Raw genomic sequence first — 21,532 nt, 5'->3', positions numbered from 1 at the left:
CTGCCGCGGATATATCCATGTAACAAACACACCCTCTTAATATTTTGAAATTAAAGAAAAAAAGACCTAAAAATATTTAAAATTTTAAATGTTAAAAAAAGGAATAAACAGGTGATGGGGAAAGGTAGATGACAAACGCGTATCGCTGTTTCATGACTGATATAAATCGGAGAGTAACGGCAGTCACTTAAGATAATTATGAAGTCAAAGGGAAGATTTTTGAATTTTAGATTTTAGGCTTGAGCAACTTTGAGGCTATGACCCCAGTGGAAAGGAAATTAAAGATTCAGAAGACAAGGATAATTTGCAGTATGGATATCTGCTGAGAGAGAGAAACTTGAGTGAAAAAAACTGGAGGAAATGGTCTAGGATACAAACATCTTCTCTGGGGGAAGAATTGCTGACCTGAGCAAATGAACATGCCACTAAGTAGTACTGAAGGTCCCGTCACAAGTGTGTACCAGGCAGTTAGCACATGGCTTTTATATTTTCTAGCAGCACAGTGGTTTAGGTAGAGGAATCGAGAAGCAAAGGTTGCTGCCTATTTTGGTGATTGCCCTACAGGTAATCAAATTGTGACTTCAGCCTATTAGGTTAATGTTGATCCTGGCACCAGGAATTCTACAATTCCTGCAGGCTACCAATAAGTAGGTAATCTTGTCACAAGAAGAGGTGAACTACAATAACAGTGTTTGAGCCAAAATGAGAAACCCAGTTCATAAATCTCTTGGATTCCAGTTTAATCTTGTTCTGACTTTCATATAATTTGACAGGTAGCTTTTAAATATTGCCAGAAACACGGAAGTGACAAAATACGAGTGATAACATTGGTGAAGAATCGTGGGAAAGGCGGAGCTGTTAGGATGGTAATACTTATATTCAACATTTTTATGTAAAATATTAAAGTATTTTGAATGACCTCTTTTACAGACTTATACATGTATGTTCTACTGTTTGAATACTAGCACTTCAGTTGAGTGACAATGTATTCTTAATAACTTCCTACATTTTTAATCAAATTTAAAAATGTCATATCTGTAACATACTAGGCGATTAAGACAAATACATTTACCTCAAAGTTGAAAATGTTATCTACTTCTGTGTATCTTTAATATAATCACCAGATAATAAGATGATGTGAATTTTTTTTTTTTTTTTTTTTTTTGCAATTTACAAAATGCTCTTGTGTGTCACCTAAATGAAGACACTATGTTATGCATGATAGTGTGAACTGAGATGAATCTGACCTGGGTCTACCCTGAGGAGATGTGTAGTCTGAGCATTTGCATAAGTAAAAAAGAAGGTGATTTTACTGATCAGAGACCTGCAGATGGAGAGCTAAGAAAGAATAGGTGACTTTCAGCTGAGGTGTATCAGGTAGGAATCAAGACACACCAAAAGGAAGTTCAAAAAGCAAGATAATGTGAAAGAAAACCCATATAATAGTGCGTTAAATCACTGAGAGGTTTATTTATTTATCTTATCCCCCACAAAAAGTATAATTAGGCCATCCAGGCTTTGTTCAGGAATTCCACACTGTCATCAGAAACCTGGGCTCCTATCTTTTCACTCCCTCCCCCTCATGTACACAAGGTGACACCCAGAGCATTAGCCATTACATCCACATTCCAAAGAGGAAGGTGAAGGGCGGGGTACAACAGATGAATACCAGCTGAACCATTTTAAGGAGCTTTCCTAGAAGCTCTGCCTGATATCTTTTACTTACATCTCATAGGCCTACTTCTACAAGAGGCTGAGTGTTTTTTTTTTTGTTTGTTTGTTTGTCTGTTTGCTTTTGGTTTTTTTTAACATTTGTATTCCCAACCAAACCAAGAAGGAAGATGGTAAAATGGAAGAGTAGGCTTCAGCATGGGGGCGGGCCATACGCAGTCTTCCATTAGTGCTAAATGATAACTTCCAGGTCAGTTCCACCCTTATCATGTACCATTGAAATAATTAGTCACTTACTGTTTTTTTTTTTTGTTTGTTTGTTTCATTTCAAACTAATAACTCCAGTTTTAATACCTTGTAATGTTTTCTGTTTTCTAAAACATCATGTATGTCATTCAGATGTTAAACATAACATTTTTATTTCTGCTTTTTTTACACATATGCTAATGATGTGATAAAAAGACATCACAGATACTAATCAGGCTTATTTTTACCATAGAATAAATGATCTCATCACTTCCTATGCTTGTATATATCTTGTCCATCTTCAAATTTTATTAAGTATTAATTTTACTATATCAAACCATAAATACAGTAGCACTTACGGTATAAAGAATTTAGTCAGATGTACCCTAGAAATCTAAAGTTGATGTGCTGTTTATTCTGTGTGAAATAGGCACTCATCTAGAGCCATAATGTGCACACAGACCAATCAGCCCAAAATTAGGTGGCTTAATTTTGCTAAGGGTCAGATGCCTTAAATGGCATAAAATAGTGCTTGGATATATCTATAATTTCTGAATTTTAGTGATATTCTATATTTCTTTATTCAACAATTTTATAAACTTTAGATCTTTAATAAAGAATACTGAAGATCTGTGGTCTTAAGATACATTTCACAGCAAATCTGTATGTTAGATTGCTGAATGTGTTCGTAAACACTGCTCATCTCTATGTGTGGTTCTAAGCAGCCCTGGATCCCTTTCCGGCATTATGATACATCCATATTTCATATGAAGTAGTTTGCTTTTCTTAATAATGTAGAATATCTTTAATTTGTCCAAACCTATTTTTTTGTTAATATTTATTTGATATTAGTATGACCTCACAAAGTTTTTAAAATAATGAAGACAGGCAATAAGTAGGATTGGGGGGATCTTATCGGATCACCGGTTATTTATTTTAAGTGAACTGTGGCCTCCTTCTGCCATCTCACAGCTATTTCACTGTTTGATACTTAAAGTAAAGCATGACAAACTGAAATATCATTGAATTTAAACTTCATTTTAAGCAATTTTCCTTTACTTGAATTTTTTAAATACAGGGTGTATTTTGTTCTCGAGGAGAAAAGATCCTTATGGCAGATGCTGATGGAGCCACAAAGTTTCCAGATGTTGAGAAATTGGAAAAGGGACTAAATGGCCTACAGCCTTGGCCTGTGAGTATAAGAGAATAGTTTAAATGACATTCAGTCAAGAATACAGGGGATCTAAAGCAAAAGTAAAAGAAAACTTACCTGCAAGTTAAAAAATTGGTGGCTTTTCATGTGAAATTTGTGTGTAAATATTACAGACATAAAGAAGAACTTTTCATTTTGTTATAAATGTTGACTGATTTTATGAGATTGACTTGCTAATTACTTATTTAGTATTATGGCCATTTTTCTCTGTTGATTTCTAATTGCTTCTATCAGAGTTTTAATATTTGTTGTGCATATTCACTTAAGGCTTTTTATTTAAAAGTGTAGCCCTCCTTTTATTTAAAAAGAGACTTCTAGGTAAAGATGTGAAGTGAAACTGGATCACAGAATCCATTTTGTTGTTTTATCTTTCTTTAGTCTTTTTTCCCCCAGATTATTAAGGAATCATGTTTTGTTTATATACTTTGGTTTTTGCACAAATTGAGTCAAGGTTACAATCCTGCCCCCTACTCAGTGTGCCCCGTACCCAGAGGGTATGAATTTAACCAAATCCTTCTCCTTCCTCCCTCTTCTCCCCTCCCAGCTTGATTTCCATTAAAATTGACTTCCATATGTGCACTTAAGTGTTGATTGATCAGTTCCAACCTAGTGTTGAGTATGTGTGTTTGTTTCTCCATTCCTGTGATGTTTCACTTAGAAGAATGGTTTCCAGTTCCATCCAGATTGTCACAGAAGATGCTAGATCACCATTTTTATATGGCTCAGTAGTATTCCATGGATAGTGTGCATGTACCACATTTTATTAATTCATTCATGTATTGTGGACCCTTGGGTTGTTATTCCATGTCTTTGTGACTGTGAATTGTGCTGCTATAAACAGAGTGCAGGTGTGCTTTTTATAAAATGACTTTTTTCCCTTTGGGTATATTCCCAGTAATGGGATTACTGGATCAAATGGTAAGTTTACTTTAAGCTTTTTTAGGTATCTCCATGCGGTCTCCATAGAGGTTATACTAGTTTACAGTCCTCCCAACATGTATGAGAGTTCTTTTCTCTCTGAATCCACACCACAGTGTGTTGTTTGGGGACTTTTTAATATTCTTGTTGGAGTTAGGTGATTGCTCATTGTGGTTTTGATTTGCACTTCCCTAATGATTGGAAATGTTGAACATTTCATGAGTTTTTGGTCATTACCTTGTCTTCATTTGAAAAGTTTCTGTAGGTTGGGCAAGGTGGCTCACACCTATAATCCTAGCACTTGGGAGGCCAAGGCGGATGGATTACCTGAGCTCACGGGTTGGAGACCAGTCTGAGCCAGAGCAAGACCTCGTCTCTAAAGAATAGCCGGGCATTGTGGCGGGCACCTGTAGTCCCAGCTACTCGGGAGGCTAAGGCAAGAGAATCGCTTGAGCCCAAAAGTTTGAGGTTACTGTGAGCTGTGATACCATGGCACTCTATTGAGGGTGACAAACTGAGACTCTGTATCAAAATAACAAAAAGAAAAGTTTCTGTTCATATCTTTTGCCCACTTTTTAATAGGGCTGTTTGTTTATTTCTGCTGATTTGCTTGAGTTCTTTGTAGGTACAGAATACATTTTTTGATGAAACAAATAGAAATCATAAGCCACAATCACTCAAAACTTCAAAAAGTAATTGAAGTAATTACTTCAGTTGCAATTAAGCAGCAGAGTACTAATGTACACAGCTATGATTTAACAATAAAAAAATTAATAAAAAAAAAACTTCAAAAAGTAGAGATTGAGAAAGGAAAATCCTAGTGTCATTGTTACCTTTCACATTGTATGTCAGGATTTTAAAAGAAGCAAGAAAATTTTCTAGGGCTTGCTGTTTTGGGGAGCACAGATCCATGTGATTAAGTTACTCAGTGTAGTGTGCCCTTGTATGGAGCATTTAACAAAATCGTATAAGAGCAAGGGGAACCCAAATAATCTAATAAAGCCACATAGAGTTCCAGGGAAGGGTCCTTCCTCCCTCAACCCTCAATGCCAGGAATAATACTCAGGCCTTGAAATTCAGAGGGGGGAAAGGTATTAGGTCATTAAATATGAAATGTCTGATTTTGAATCAAAATTTTAGTTTTTATTTATCTCAAATAAGAATCAGTACAATTAATCGAAGTATGTGCCTAAACTATCGACACAGTTTTATATTCTCTTAATGGTAGCTTGTGTATACCAGCAGTGAAGAAGCCTGGACAGCAAGTGGTGATGAAATCCCAAAAGGCATTTTCCACAGCATGTTGAGAATTGAATATTTTTCCTCTCAAGAAGTGGAGGAACTGGTAGTCGGTCCAGAGAATGGTGAAGATGGTGGATGATAGAGTTTCCAAGTCCAGGTTCTGTAATTTGAGCAGCGTTGTTTCTACAACAGCGTTGCCTTGCCAGAGGATTGGCCTGTCTTTATGGACCAGTCTCTGCTGCTTAATTGCAAGCATCTTCATCATGTTGTCCATTTGGTTGCAGTAGACATCCTCTTTAATCAACTGACCAGGTTTCATGAAGCTGTAGTGGGTAGTACTAGCACTGGACTACCAAACTGACACTATTAGCTTTTTTTGATGAATATTCTGTTTTGGACTGTGTTTTGGCATTTCATTTTTTTTTTTTTTTTTGCAATTATCATGCTGAATGCTTGCAATTATCAAAAAGAATCCATTTTTCATCACATGTAATAATACGGTGTAGAAGTGGCTCACCTTTATGGTGAGACAGCAAAGAAAGGAGAGCTTTCAGATGGTTTTTCTTCTGATGCTTGTTAAATTTATGCAAAACTCATCTATACAGCTTATTTTCTTTGCCAGTTTGTTTCAGATAGTTCAATATTATTGGAATAGTAACATCAGACCTTGATGCTAATTCACGCATAGACTAAGATGGACTTGCTTCCGCTACAGCTTTGAGCTCATCATTATCCACCCATGCAGCTCATTTTTAAGATTAAAATCACCAGAGTGGAACCCCTCAAACCACTGACGTACTATGCATTCATTTGCCACATCCTTCCCAAATACTTCTTGATATTTAAAGCTGTCTGTGCTGCATTGCTTTCATGGTGGAACTTATATTAGAAAATAAAGTTTTCAAATTTTTTACTTACCCCTGGTTTCACAAAAATTGCTCTTAGTGTTTTTTAAAGATAATCACAAGCCAAAATGGGTGTTTGAAAGAATGAGGATATACCTTCACAATAAAAAAAAAAAAGTGTCAGAGATATTAACTGTCAAACTTAAGGAAATTGGAGATATCTTACTTAATAACCTAATAAAAGTATATCAAAGAGAATTCACTGGTACTGTGGAAGAGCTGCCCGTGTTAATCATGACAAAATAAAAAACAAATGGCAGCTACACCATGTTGCTACATAAAAAAATAATAATAATAAAAGAAAGATATAAACCCCACCAGAAAGACAATGTAATTTAAGGATAAAATGACATGTGAACATTTTGGCTAAAGAAATAGGGCGCCGGCCCCATATGCCGAGGGTGGCGGGTTCAAACCCAGCCCTGGCCAAACTGCAACCAAAAAATAGCCGGGCGTTGTGGCGGGCACCTGTAGTCCCAGCTGCTCGGGAGGCTGAGGCAAGAGAATCGCGTAAGCCCAAGAGTTAGAGGTTGCTGTGAGCCGTGTGACGCCACGGCACTCTACCCGAGGGCGGTACAGTGAGACTCTCTCTACAAAAAAAAAAACAAAAAAGAAATAGTACTTAACAAAAATAAGAATTCAACAACATAGGTGTTCAAAGGTGCAAGACAACAGGATGACATGAAAAGAGAAATTACAGAACTAAGGAAACAAATTGAGGGCCAAAATAAAATCAATAAAAAGAACTATGAATAAAATAGACCTATTTAGAACTGAATGTTACTATATACTTATTAAAATATAGCAAAAAGTAAACATGCAAAGCCCAAAAAGCTTAATATTTGAAAAACTCTCTACATATGTTACTTCCTAAAGATATTTACTTATTTAATTTTACCGTTTGTGAAGTTTCATGCTTCTCCCCACACCATCATCCACCCCACTCCCCTTTAATGCTAACGTGTTTTTTCTAAGATAACTAAATGAATTCATATAAGTCTTAAAAGAGTTAGCTTTAAAAATATCCTTATACCTGTGCTATTCAAAACAGTGGCCATTAGCCACAAGTGGCCACTTAGTTAAAATTAAACAAAAATTCAGTTCCTTAGGCTCGCAGGCCACATTTCAAATACTTGAGGCTAATAGCTACTTTATCAAATAGCATTTCCATCATCACAGAAAGTTCTCTTGGAGAGTTCTGCCTTATACCATATGATATGAATTTGTTATTGGATATGTTACAGTTCACTTTTACTAAAAAAGTATTTCTTTTTTCTACCTTTGAGTAAATCATGATAGACTAAAAGGAAAATCCAGTTAAGTTGCTTAGTTTCATTTCCTGGTTCTCTGCAGTGCACCACAGAGACTTACTAAATGTTTCTTCAGCATTATCCCTCTGGCTCAGAGAGCCATGAGTGGGCGTGAGGTTAGAAGTGTGAAATTTTTAGCAGCTGACTTTGTCATTCTACAGTAGGGCAAAGGAAAATTAAAGGATTTAGCTGAAGTTAGGGAATGAACCAAACAATAACAGGAAAAAAAGTCGGAACTTTCTTCTTAAGAATTCAGTTGTTTTATACTGTTCCAGAAAGGAAAGGAATAACCCATTTTTAAACATTTGCATTGGTACTGTAAATGTTATGAGTTTAAAGAATCAAAGCATATGATTATGATTAAGCAGTTAATTCACAGCACCTTAAAGTGTGCTTAGTTATTTAAAAGAATAACACAATTCATTTGAGTTCATTTGATACTATGTTTTATCAATATGCATCAGATAATACCTTTTACAGGTGGTAGAATGGAGGCAGGTAAATGATAAGTGAAGTGCCAAAATCCATAGTTTTTGGATCAACCCAGGGAGAGAGACTTTTGAGTTAGTCTGATTCTGATAAAATAGTCAGTCACTGCTCTCAGAAAACTTAGATTCTAAAGTTAACAGGCATAGAGAAAGTAGAAGACATCTTAACTGTGTAATTCAGGTGTTGGCAGACTTTTTTTGTAAAGGGGCTTATAGTAAATATTTTTAACTTTAGAGCCAAAGAGTATTTGTGGCAGCTACTCAGCTTGTTGTAGCACAAAATAGACGTAGACAGTAGATTCTTTATTTACAAAACAGGTGGCAGAGCTGATATCCGCCAAGTGATCAATTTCTGCTTGTTTGGCATAAAGTTCCTCTTTACATTAAGTAAGTGCAAATCTGCCACCTTCTAATCACCCCCTTCAGTGGTCTGTTTTTTGTAGCTACACTTCTGTGTGGCAGCCCTTTGGAGAGTCAAAGGTGTTTTCCATGTGTCTTCTCTACTTTAGGCCATCAGCAGTTCTACCTGCTTTTTTTTTGTTGTTGTTGTTTTTGAGACAAAGTGTCAAGCTGTCCCTGGTGGAATGCTGTGGCATCATAGCTCACAGCCACCAGCAACCACAGTCCAACTCTTGGGCTGAAGCAATCCTCTTGCCTTAGTTTTCTACTTTTAGTAGGGACAGAGTCTCGCTTTTTGCTCAGGCTGGTCTTGAACCTGTGAGCTCAAGCAATCCACCCACCTCAGCCTCCCAGACTACTGGGATTACAGACGTGAACCACCACGGCCAGCCGTTCTACCAACTTTTAAACATAGCACTTTTCTATTTCTGATATTTTCCCACTGAAGATGCTTCAGTGATCCTGCATTAGTAAAAGTCAGCATGTTGGTGGGAGGAGGAAGGGGGGAAAAAAGAAAGAAAAACATGCTTCAGTGTACGTGGCTTTGGTTACCACATTACTTGGTTACCTCGGAGGTGCTGCCAACTCTTTCTCATATGAGTTGCCTTTGAACCGTATTTTCCATCCCTATACTGGTACTTTTGTTTGTTTGTTTTCTGTTTTCTTTTGCTTTGTTTTATTCAGGAATAGAAGTGTGACTGTCAATCTGTATTAAATGTCAGCTCCTTAGATTTTAGTTTCTAAAGGTTCTTATTCCATCTTTAATGCATTAACTGTTCCTTTTAATTTACTTTAGCCACAAATTTGATAAATACGCCTTGCATATATTTCTCTAAGCCCTAATAAAAAATATTGACTAGAGTAGTTCTGAAAATAATGAAACAGGAACATGGCTGGGTTTCAGTGGTTAAGTTCTATAATTATAGGACTGACTCACTAGATGGCAGCAGTTAATTTGAATGCCACTTAAAAATACAAGCTGTTTTGATCATTTAAAGTAATTTCTCTAGTATATTTTTCAGTGGTTTCTAATGTTTTCTGTATTTTCAGCTGATTTTTTTTGTTTAATTACCAAAGTAAAAAAGGAATTTGCTACAACTTTTTACTTACATTTCCTCTTAAAGTAACTAGGTCACATGTCTGATTTGAGGCCATTTTAGAAAAGTTGTCTCCAGTCTCTTTTCCGAAGATGATTGTTCTTTTAAGGTTTTAAACTCAATGTATGTCATCTAAGTAGAGCTTTATATGATACACACACACACAAAAAAAATAGGGCATGTACATTTTAGTTATAAATAGTTTAATTTTTATTTTATTTTCTCACATGTTTTTTTCTCCCAGATTTTCAATTTCCTAACCACTGGATATTCTGCTTCTTTTAATAAAAATCTTCCTGGTTTTACAGTAATTTTTCTTTCTTTTTTTTTTTTTTTTTTAAAGAGAGAGTTTTATTATGTCGCCCTCAGTAGAGTGCTGTGGCATCACAGCTCACAGCAACTTCAAACTCTTAGGCTCAAGAGGTCCTCTTGCCTCAGCCTCCCAGGTAGCTGGGACTACAGGCACCCACCATAATGCCTGGCTATTTTTTTGTTGCAGTTGTCATTGTTGTTTAGCCGGCCTGGTCCGAGTTCGAACGCACCAACTTTGGTGTTAGTGGCTGGCACCATAACCACTGTGCTGTGGGGCACTGAGCCTACAGTAGTTTTTCTAAGCAAAGTATATGATGACCATTTGTTCAGTAGCTTAGCTTTTTTAAATAGAATCAAAGTCCCTGGACAGGCAAAATAGATGACAAAAAGTCTGTATTTCATGATCATAGAGTAATTCTTGGGCCATAACTTAAGTCTTGAATTCTCATTTAGACATAATTGTAACAAGTTTAGCTTATAAGTTTTCAAGTCCACACATCCCTGGAGATAATGGATATAGAAGAGTTACAAGGTAAAATTACATTAAGAAAAATTGCAGGAAGCCGAAATTAACCACATACACAACTCAGTCTGAAATGATTGCTTGCTGATGACTCTGAATGTTCTTTGCCTTCAGTATAATCCTTGGCCACTTGTGGTTTTGATATACCAGTGTTTCTTTTTTTTTTTTTTGTAGAGACAGAGTCTCACTGTACCGCCCTGGGTAGTGCCGTGGCGTCACACAGCTCACAGCAACCTCCAACTCTTGGGCTTCCGCAATTCTCTTGCCTCAGCCTCCCGAGCAGCTGGGACTACAGGCGCCCGCCACAACGCCCGGCTATTTTTTGGTTGCAGTTTGGCCGGGGCTGGGTTTGAACCCGCCACCCTCGGCATATGGGGCCAGCGCCCTACTCACTGAGCCACAGGCGCCGCCCATACCAGTGTTTCTTATGTATATGCTTCGTTTGGTTTATCCTTAAAAGAACTTGGCAATTAGTGCTTCCTGCTTTTTTTGTAGACATGTGGGCAAGTTTAAGAGGCTTGTATATTTGTTTCAACCCCTCCATATGTGGGTAGAAGACTAGGTTTCCAAACGAGAACCCCTAACTTCTAGAATCATTTGTTTTAGAGACCAGGCAATTCCACCAAACATTTTGCTACATTCTTTGTGAAGTCAAACAGGGAAGAATGCAAAAATGAAAGGACAGTTTTGAAAATGTAAAAAGAGGTATGATTGGGGTGGCGCCTCTGGCTCAGTGAGTAGGGTGCCGGCCCCATATACCGAGGATGATGGGTTCAAGCCCAGCCCCGGCCAAACTGCAACAAAAAAATAGCCGGGCGTTGTGGCGGGCGCCTGTAGTCCCAGCTACTCGGGAGGCTGAGGCGAGAGAATCGCGTAAGCCCAAGAGCTGGAGGTTGCTGTGAGCTGTGTGACGCCACGGCACTCTACCGAGGGCGGTACAGTGAGACTCTGTCTCTACAAAAAAAAAAAAAAAGAAGTATGATTGTACAGAAAACTTCCAAGAGAGTCTGTCTCAGCAGATCTCAAACTGTGTTTCTCTAATCACTGAAGAGGGCGGCTCAGAACTAGAGTTGCCTATCAGAGTAGGGATATGATACCAACAAACTTAGTTCAGAAGTGGATATCTCCTGAAATAGGGAACAGCAAACTTCTTCTGTAAGGGGCGAGAGAATAAGTATTTTAGGCTTTGCGAATCACATGTGGTCTCTAAAGTGGTATTCTTCTCCTTTCTTCTTCCTCTTCCTACTCCGCCTTTTTTAAACAACCTTTTCTTAGCTCAGGGGCCATTCAAAAACTGGCGAATTTGACCCTATAGGCCGTAGTTCATGATCCTTGTTTTAGATGGTTAAAACCTTGATCTTTACAACCGTAATTTGTGCAAATCACAGAAATCTCCAGAAATGTAATATCCCCGTGATTGTCGAGAGAAAATGCTCTTTTTAAAGGCAGGAAAGTATATAAGATTTTTAAATGATTTATAGCTAAAAAGATTTTAGGTGAAAAGGAATGTAACACATATGAGTACATTTCATTTCTTTTTCTTTTTTTTTTTGCAGTTTTTGGCCGGGGCTGGGTTTGAACCTGCCACTTCTGGCATATAGGGCTGGCGCCCTACTCCTTTGAGCCACAGGTACTGCCCATTCAGCTATAGTTTTATTAATGCAGAGAAGAAAAGAACACATGATAATAAAACTTTGTAACACAGTGGCTGCTTTTAGGTAGTGAGATAATAACCTTTCTCTTCAGGCTCGGCACCTGTAGCTCAGCAGCTAAGTTGCCAGCCACATACACTGGAGCTGTGGGTTCAAACCTAGCCCGCGCCTGCCAAACAACAATGACAACTACAACCAATAGCCAGGTGTTGTGCCGGGCCCCTGTAGTCACAGCTACTTGGGAGGCTGACGCAAGAGAATCGCTTAAGCCCAAGAGTTTGAGGTTGCTGTGAGCTGTGACACTACAGCACTCTACCCAAGGCGACATAGTGAGACTCTGTCTCAAAAATAAATAAATAAATAACGTTTCTCTTTAAAGTTTTATCAGGCATGCAAATTTATGTGCTTGCCAGTTTTTTATAATGAACTCTTTTTCATTTTACTTTTGTGAATAGTTCAAAATTCAAATGGCATGAGAAGTTACACTACATAACTAGTTCCATCTCTCATTTCTCAAGTTAGCTCCAGAGTAACAGTCCCTGTGGGTGGCTGTGCAGGTTTGCTGCTCCACACAACACTGAAATGATTGTTAACCTACCTGAAAGCCATTTTACACTTTTACACATATGCAAACATTTATAGGAAGAATTATTGGAATCCTGGGTCAAGCGATATGTGCAGTTGCTATTTTGATAACTTTTCATTCAAGTTGCTGTGGATAGAAAGTGGCAGGCACAATGTGGTAAAAACCGATAGAATTCGTTTGCATTACTCTTGGTATAAGTGTGACTAAGGATCTTTCCAGTAAAGAGCTGTTTTCACTCCCCCTTTTGTGGACTCTCTGTTCTTAGCTTTTTTCTTTGTCTAACTGGATTGTTGGGTACTTTTCTTACTAATTTGTAGAAGCACTTTATCCACTTTAGAAATTAACCTTTTTTGTCTGTAATATAAATTGCCAGTATTTTTTTTCTAGTTTGTCTTTTAACTCTGAATATTGTTGGATTTTTGTTGTTTTGTCACACAGTTTTTAAAAGTCTTATTATCAAATTGACCTATCATTTCTTCTGGGTTTTATGTACTTGGGCTTTCCTTGAGATCTTTTACAAAATGCTTTCTGATAGTTTACACTGAAAACAGCTGTATGCAGGCCATATCCTAGTATTCAGTTAAGAGGCTTGGGTCCAACTTAATTTGGTTTCCGAGTTGCTACCAACATGTCCCACACCATTTATCAGTTTTTTCCCACTGATTTAAAATGTCATCGTTACCATATTCTAAGTACTCATATGGCTTTTTTTTTTTTGAGACAAAGTCTCATTTTGTCACCCTCAGTAGAGTGCTACAGTGTCATAGCTCACAGCATCCTCTAACTCTTGGGCTCAAGCGATCCTCTTGCCTCTGTCTCCCAAGTAGCTGGGACTACAGGCGCCCGTCACAACACCTGGCTATTTTTTTAGAGACGTGGCCTTGCTCTTGTTTAAGCTAGTCTCGAACTCCTCAGCTCGGGCAATCCACCCCCCTCAGTATCCCAGAGGGCTGGAATTATAGGTATGAGCCACTATGCCCAGCCTTCATTTACCTTTTTAATGTGTGTTTTTGGCCTTTCCATCTGTTTCTTCACATTCTAACACCTTAGTTTTAATTATTATAGCCTTATATTTTTAAATTTCAAGGGACTAGTTTTTCATCACTGTTAGAATTTTCCTGATCCTTTTATTTCTTTTTAATTAATAGGAACTCTAAAATCAGCTTGTCTAGTTCAATGAAAAATCATTTTGCTATTTTTATTGGTATGACTTTAAATTCATAGATTAATTTAAGGATCGTTGACTTTTTAAAGCTATTATCACATCCTCTCATCCATGATCATGGCATCGCCTCCTGTGTGTTGGATTCTTTTGTTTCCCTTGGTAGCATTTCATGTTTTCTTTGTTTAGATCTTGCCACCTTTCTTTCTTCTTTTTTTTTTTTTTTGAGACAGTCTTTACTATGTCACCCTCCGTGAGTGCCATGGCGTCACAGCTTACAGCAACCTATGTCACCCTAAACAGTGCCATGGCGTCACAGCTTACAGCAAACTCTTGGGCTTAAGCGATTCTCTTGCCTCAGCCTCCGAAGTAGCTGGGACTACTAGCACCCGCCATAACACCCAGCTATTTTTATTATTTTTTTTTTTTATTAAATCATAACTTTGTACATTGATGCATTTATGGGGTAGTGTTTCAATATACAATGTAAAATGCTTACATTGAACTAAGTAACACATCCATCACAATTATACTAATTTCTTAATAGTTTTGAAATGTACCATTGCATCATGCACCGTTAGGTGAGGTCCCCCTAAATACTTTCCCTCCTCCCATATCTCCCCTTCCCTCCCCTCTCTCTCCTCTTCCCTTCTACCTTCTGGACTATAGTTATGTTTTGCCATTCATATGAGTGTGTAGGTGATTATATGTTGATTTCATAGTAGTATTGAGTACATTGGATACTTTTTTTCCCCATTCTTGAGATACCTTACTAAGAAGATATGTTCCAGATCCATCCAGGTAAACATAAAAGATGTGAAGTCTCCATCATTTTTATGGCTGCATAGTATTCCATGGTGTACATATACCACAATTTGTTAATCTATTCATGGGTAGATGGACACTTGGGCTGTTTCCATGTCTTGGCTATTATGACTTCGGCTGCAATAAACATTATGGTACAAATGTCTTTGTTATAAAATAATTTTTGATCATCTGAGTATATACCTAGTAGAGGAATTGCAGGATTGAATGGTAGGTCTACTTTTAGTTCCTTGAGTGTTCTCCAAACTTTTTCCAAAAAGGTTGTATTAGCTTGCATTCCCACCAGCACTGTAGAACCATTCCCTTCTCTCCACATCCAAGCCAACATCTGTAGTTTTGGGATTTTGTAATGTGGGCTAATCTTACTGGAGATAGATGATATCTCAAAGTGGTTTTGATTTTCATTTCTCTGATGATTAAGGATGATTGTAGCAGCCCGTATAGCCTATGGCTAGGAGGAGTGAGATTTATAAGAGTTATAATGGAACACCTTGGTGAAAAGGGCCTGGGGAGGGATTTAGCTCTCCTAACAACTGAGAGCTCGTGAGACAAGAGTAGCAGAGTCCCTACACCTGTGGTGTAAGAGTCATGAGGTCAGCTCTATGTGAGGCTGGAGGAGAAGGCTGTCAGGAGTGAGCTCATTCTATCACGGACTCGCTTACTCTGACTCTGTTGCTTCTCCCACTTGCAAAATGCCATTATGGCATCTCTCTGCCGAAGATTACTAAGCTCTGCTAAGAAAGACTCTAAGATCTATCCTTCTAAGACTGCTTCACCCTCAAAGACTGTCTCTGACTCTCTCTCTTTCTCCCTTCTGCTAAAGTAAATAGCCACCTAAGAGCAGTTGTTCCTGAGCTAGATAACAGCATAGAGGTCAGCGTCTGGAAGAGGTCAGCTAGATAGGCCGAGGGCTGGAGACCTGGCCAGTCCTGGGCCCTGATAAATGGCATCCACAAAGGGACCCCAACAGATGATGAGTATTTTTGCATGTGTTTGTAGGCCATGCACCTGTCTTCATCAGAGAAGTTTCTGTTCAGGTCTCTTGCCCACATAGAAATGGGGTTTGTTCTTTTCTTATTGATTAGTTTGAGTTCTCTGTAGATTCTAGTTATCAGACCTTTGTCGGAAGCATAACCTGTAAAAATCTTCTCCCATTTTGAAGGTTGTCTGTTTGCTTTACTTACTGTCATGCAAAAGCATTTTAGTTAGATCAGATTTCAGTAATGTATTTTTGGTGTTGCTACAGTTGCCTGGGGGAGGGGTCCTCCTCATGAAATATTCTCCCAGGCCTATTTCTTCAAGTGTTTTCCCTGCACTCTCTTCTAGTATTTTTATAGTTTCATGTCTTAAGTTTAAATCTTTTATTTGGTGAGAATCAATTTTTGTTAATGGTGAAAGGTGGGAGTCCGGTTTCAGTCTTCTACAGGTCACCAGCCAGTTCACCCAGCACCATTTGTTAAATAAGGAGTCTTTCCCCCACTGAATATTTTTGATAGGCTTGTTGAAGATCAAATGACGATAACTAGCTGGGTTCATCTTTTGGTTCTCTATTCTGTTCCATAAATTTACCTCTCTGTTTTTGTTCCAGTACCATGCTGTCTTGATCACTATAGATTTATACTATAGCCTGAAGTCTGGTAACATGATACCTCCTGATTTGTTCGTATTTCTGAGTAATGTATTTGCTATTTGAGGTTTTTTACTGATTCCATATAAAATGAAGTACTATTTTTTCAAGGTCTTTAAAGTATGACAATGGTGCTTTAATAGGCGGTGCATTAAATCTGTAGATTGCTTTGGGTGGTATGGACATTTTAACAATGTTGCAGCCATGAGCATGGTATGTTTTTCCATTTGTAAACATCTTCAGCTATTTCTTTTCTCAAGAGTTTCATAGTTCTCTTTATAGAGAACTTTCACATCCTTTGTTAGGTGCACTCCCAGGTATTTCATCTTCTTTGGCACTACTGTAAAAGAAACAGAGTCCTTGATTGTTTTTTCAGTTTGACTATTGCTGGCATATATAAAAGCTACTGACTTATAAGTATTGATTTTGTATCCTGAGAGGCTGCTGTATTACTTGATTATTTCTAAGAGTTTTGAAGTTGAGTCCCTGTGATTTTCCAGTGAGAGTTTGATCTCCTCTGACCCTATTTGGATACCGTTGATAACCTTCTCTTGCCTGATTGCGATGGCTAAGACTTCCATTACTACAGTTAGAATGAACAGTAGTAGAGACAGTGGGCATCCATGCCTCTTTCCTGATCTGAGTGGAAATGCTTTCAATTTTACACCACTCAATATGATATTGGCTGTGGGTTTGCAGTAGATGGCCTCTATCAGTTTAAGAAATGTTCCTTCTATGCCTATTTTCTTAAGTGTTCTGATCATGAAAGATGCTGGATATCATCAAAGGCTTTTTCTGTGTCAATTGAGAAAATCATATGGTCCTTGTTTTTTATTTTATTATATTTATAAATTTGCATATGTTGAACCAACCCTGTAACCCTGGAATAAAACCAACCTGATCATGGTATATAATTTTTTTATGTGTTGTTAAATTCTATCTGCTAAGATCTTATTGAAATATATTCAATAAGAATATTGCATCGATATTCATTAATTATATTTGTCTATAATTTTCTTTCTTTGTTGGATCCTTTCCTGGTTTGGGGATCAGGGTGATATTTGCTTCATAGAATGTGTTGGGAAGTATTCCTTCTTTTTCTATGCTTTGGAAAAGGTTGTATAATATGGGTACTAGTTCCTCTTGAAAGGTTTGATAGAATTCGGATGTGAAGCCATCTGGTCCCATACTATTCTTTTTTTGGGAGATTTCGTATTGTTGATGCTATTTCAGTGATTGATATAGTTCTATTCAAGATTTCTAATTCTTTTGGGTTGAGTCTAGGAAGGTGGTGTGCTTCCAAGTATTAGTCCATTTCCGTCAGATTTTCATATTTCTGGGAATAGAGATTTTTGTAGTAATCATTGAGGATTTTTTGAATCTCTGAAGTGTCATTATTTTTCCTTTTTTGTTTCTGATAGACAATATTAGAGATTTTACTTTTCTATTTCTGGTTAGGTTAGCCAAACATTTATCAATTTTATTAATCTTTTCAAAAAAACAACTTTTTGTTTTGTTGATCTTCTGAATGATTCTTTTGTTTCCAGTTTCATTTAATTCTGCCCTGATTTTGGTTATTTCTTTTCTTCTGCTGGGTTTGGGGTTGGAATGTTCTTCCTTTTCCAGTTGCTTGAGATGATCCATTAAGTTGTTGGCTTCCTCTCTTTCTGTTTTCTTGATAAAGGCTTCCAATGCTATAAATTTCCCTCTTAGGACTGCCTTTGCATTATCCCACAGGTTTTGATAATTTGTGTCTTTATTATCATTTTGTTCCAAAAATTTGGTGATTTCCTTCTTAATCTTGTCTTTGACCCACCTATCTTTTCAGCCTAAGATTATTTAGTTTCCATGACTTTGTTTGAGTATGAAGATTCCTGTTGCTGTTGAGTTCAACTTTTATTCCAGGGTGGTCTGAGAAGATACAAGGAATAATTTCTATACTTTTAAATTTGCTGAGGTTAGACTTGTGTCCTAGGATATGATCTATTTTGGAGGATGACCCTATGGGCTAATGAGAAGAATTCAGTTTTATTAGGGTGAAATATTCTGTAGAGGTCCGTAAAGTACATTTGTTCTAGGGTCAGGTTTAAGTAAGTCTAATATTTCTTTGTTTAGTTTCTTTTTGGAAGATCTATCCAAAACTATCAAAGGGGTGTTAAAATCTCCAACTGTTATAGTGCAGGAAGATATCAAGTTGTTCATATCCACTAGGGCAGGGGTCCTCAAACTTTTTAAATAGGGGGCCAGTTCACTGTCCCTCAGACCTTTGGAGGGCCGGACTATAGTTAAAAAAAAAAACTATAAACAAATTCCTATGCACACTGCGCATATCTTATTTTGAAGTAAAAAAACAGAACGGGAACAAGTACAACATGTAAAATGAAGAACAAGTAAAGTTAAATCAACAAACTTACCAGTATTTCAATGGGAACTATGGGCCTGCTTTTGGCTAATGAGATGGTCAATGTTCGGTTCCATATTTGTCACTGCTAGTTGAAACAAGTGATGCAAGTGTGCATCATTTAGTCTAGATCTGGTTGGAGATTTCAGATGTTTCATTCTGGAAAAAGTCTGTTCACAGGCATAAGTGCTACCAAAGATGGTTGCCATTTTGAGTGCATGGTTCCTGAGATTAGGGTATGTCTCAGAGGGGAGAGATGCATAGAAATTAGGGCTGCTTGACTTGAATGCGTCTTTCAGAGAGTCACAATTCTGCAGTTCAGCCAGTTCCATTTGGTAAATTGTATCCACATTTTCAATGTCAATAGAAAATGGGTTACGGAAAAGCTGTATGTCCTGTTCATAGAGATGAAGCTCTTTAAATCTAAATTGGAACTCCTTTTGCAACTTTGCCAGTGAATCCACACATGTTTTGTTTGGGAATGCAACCATTGGTTTTTCCGCTAACAGATTTTGAGTTGTGGGGAGATGGCAGAAATTTTCCTCCTTCACTTGTTTGATGAGGAGGCCTAATTTTACTTCCAGTGCTTTCACATGTGATTGCATATCACAGATGAGCTTCCCCTTTCCTTGAAGTTGCACATGGAAACTGTTGAGTAGCTCTGTTACATCTGTCAGAAAGGCAAGGTGCCATTTCCATTCTGTATCATTGAGCTGTGGTACTTATTTGTTTTTTGAAAGCAGAAAAGCTGTAATCTGTGGAAGTAAGTCATAGAAATGTTTCAATGCTCTCCCTTAACTCAGCCAACGGACTTGTGTATGGTACAGAACATCTTCTTAGGCAACATTTAGCTCAGACAGAAATTCCTGAAATTGTCTGTGGTTTAGTGCATTAACTCTAATGAAGTTAACATAAGATACCACAATTTTCATAACAGAGTCCCACATCAGTGATTTACTACACAGTGCTTGTTGGTAGATGAGGCAGTGTATGGCTATTGGATGAGAATGGTTATGTTTGTCTATCTCTTGGTTAATGTGAGCAATTACTCCTTTCTTAGACCCCACCATGCTAGGAGTACCATCATTTGTCACACTGGCTAGTTTAGCCCAGTCCAGCTCCAAACCATTCATAGTTTGGCAAACCTTTTCATAGCTATCCTGTCCTGTAGTTGTTCCTTTGATGCTTTGCAGTGCAGCCAGTTCTTCTGTGACTTCGAAATAGTCATTTGTCCCACGAATAAAAATTAGAAGTTGTGCAGAATTACGAACAGCATTACTTTCCTCAAGTGCCAAGGAAAAATAGGAAAGTTTTTTTGCAGAGTTTTGCAAATGCTGATGCAAATTGTCTCCCATTTCTTCAATCCTTTGTGTAATTGTAGGTCCTGAAAGACTCACTGTACTAAATAAATTGGCCTTCTCTGGGCACAACTCTTTGGCAACAGAAACAAATTCTCCCTCCACGAATGGTTTGCCATTGCACACTATTAGCTTGGCAATTTGAAAAATTGCTCGCAGTGATGAAATATTTAGCTGCTTCTGCTTCACAAAAGTATTTTGCTGAGTTGTCAATGTATTTTTCAGTTTTAATATTTTATCTTTTCTCACTTCTCTGACCAAACAATCATATTTATCTTTATGTTGAGTTTGATAGTGTTGACACAAATTGTCTTCTTTGAACACAGACACTATATTCTGGCATATCAAACACACAGCTTTCCTTGTACTGCATGAAAAAGTAATCATAAGTCCACTGTTCTTTGAATATCCTACACTCCAAGTCAATTTTTCTCTTTCTTGATATCATTGTTTCCTGGGGATTCCAAATTGCTATTAGTAAAATACCAATATATATATATACAGCGCTGCAAAAACAATATACCAGCAATAACTTTGCCCACACAGAGAAATATAGACTGCACTGCCCATCAATGCAGTTTGATCAGTGCCCATCAATGCAGCCTTGCCAGTCCACATCATTTCAGCCTCACCAGTGCCCATATTGGTGGAAGTCCACTTTTACCTCAAGCTCACACAGGTGCAGTGTGGGAACTGGCACAATTACAGAGCTGGTTCCTCCACCACCTTTCCAGTTCACACTACCCTGTGCAAGCCGCACTGTGATCTGTGAACTCGCACAGTAATCTGGTTGCATGGGTGAGAAGACCCGTGCGATTAGATTCCACTGTAGGAAAAAAGAAGGCACGTATGCCTTTTTTCTTCCAAATCTAATAGCAATCAAAATATAAATGCAGGGGAGTCGGAGAGTTCGGCTCACATTCCACACATGCGCACTGCGGGCCCGGGACAAGTCAGCTGCTAAGCAGGATAGGCAGCAGTGGCAAAAACACCCAGCGGGCCAGATAAATGTCCTGGGCAGGCCACATGTGGCCCACAGGCTGTAGTTTGAGGACCCCTGCATTAGGGCCTGCTTTATAAATTGAAGAGCATTCTGGTAGGGTGCATAAAGGTTATCGGAATCTCTTCGTGTTGGGTGTTTCCCTTGACAAATATGTAGTGACCATCCTTGTCTGTCTTTATTTTTGTTGGTTTAAAGCCGATTGTATCTAAAACTAAAACTGCAACCCCTGCTTTTTTCTGGTTTCCATTCGCCTGTATTATAGAAGTCCATCCCTTCACCCTGAGTCTATTTTTATCCTTTAAGGCAGGGTTCTCAACCTGTGGGTCATGACTCCTTTGGGGGTTCCTGCATATCAGATATTTACATTATGAGATTCATAACAGTAGCAAAATTACAGTTATGAAGTAGCAATGAAAATAATGTTATGGTTGGGTGTCACCACAACATGAGGAACTGTATTAAAAGGTCACGGCATTTGGAAGGTTGAAGGTCAGATGAGATTCTTATGTACAGAAGATGTCTGGTGTGAGTTTATGCATCTAGTCAGCCAGCCTGTGCTGGCTATGTTTTTTTGTTGCAGTTGTCATTGTTGTT

The 21,532-nt window shown here is 37.9% G+C and overlaps 1 protein-coding gene across 2 annotated transcripts in view; it reads left to right on the top strand.

Moving 5' to 3' along the window:
* Positions 1-21,532, top strand: part of ALG5 (ALG5 dolichyl-phosphate beta-glucosyltransferase) — a 51,732-nt gene that overhangs the window by 11,460 nt on the left and 18,740 nt on the right. For both annotated transcript variants that reach the window (XM_053563054.1, XM_053563055.1), the window contains 2 exons: positions 774-866; positions 2,996-3,109. In XM_053563054.1, coding sequence (XP_053419029.1) covers positions 774-866; positions 2,996-3,109 — 207 coding nt within the window. The remainder of the gene's footprint in view (positions 1-773; positions 867-2,995; positions 3,110-21,532) is intronic.

The sequence above is a fragment of the Nycticebus coucang genome, chromosome 15 (genome assembly GCF_027406575.1).
Source record: "Nycticebus coucang isolate mNycCou1 chromosome 15, mNycCou1.pri, whole genome shotgun sequence".
Taxonomy (NCBI): Eukaryota; Metazoa; Chordata; class Mammalia; order Primates; family Lorisidae; genus Nycticebus; species Nycticebus coucang.
This window is presented reverse-complemented; position numbering and strand designations above follow the sequence as displayed.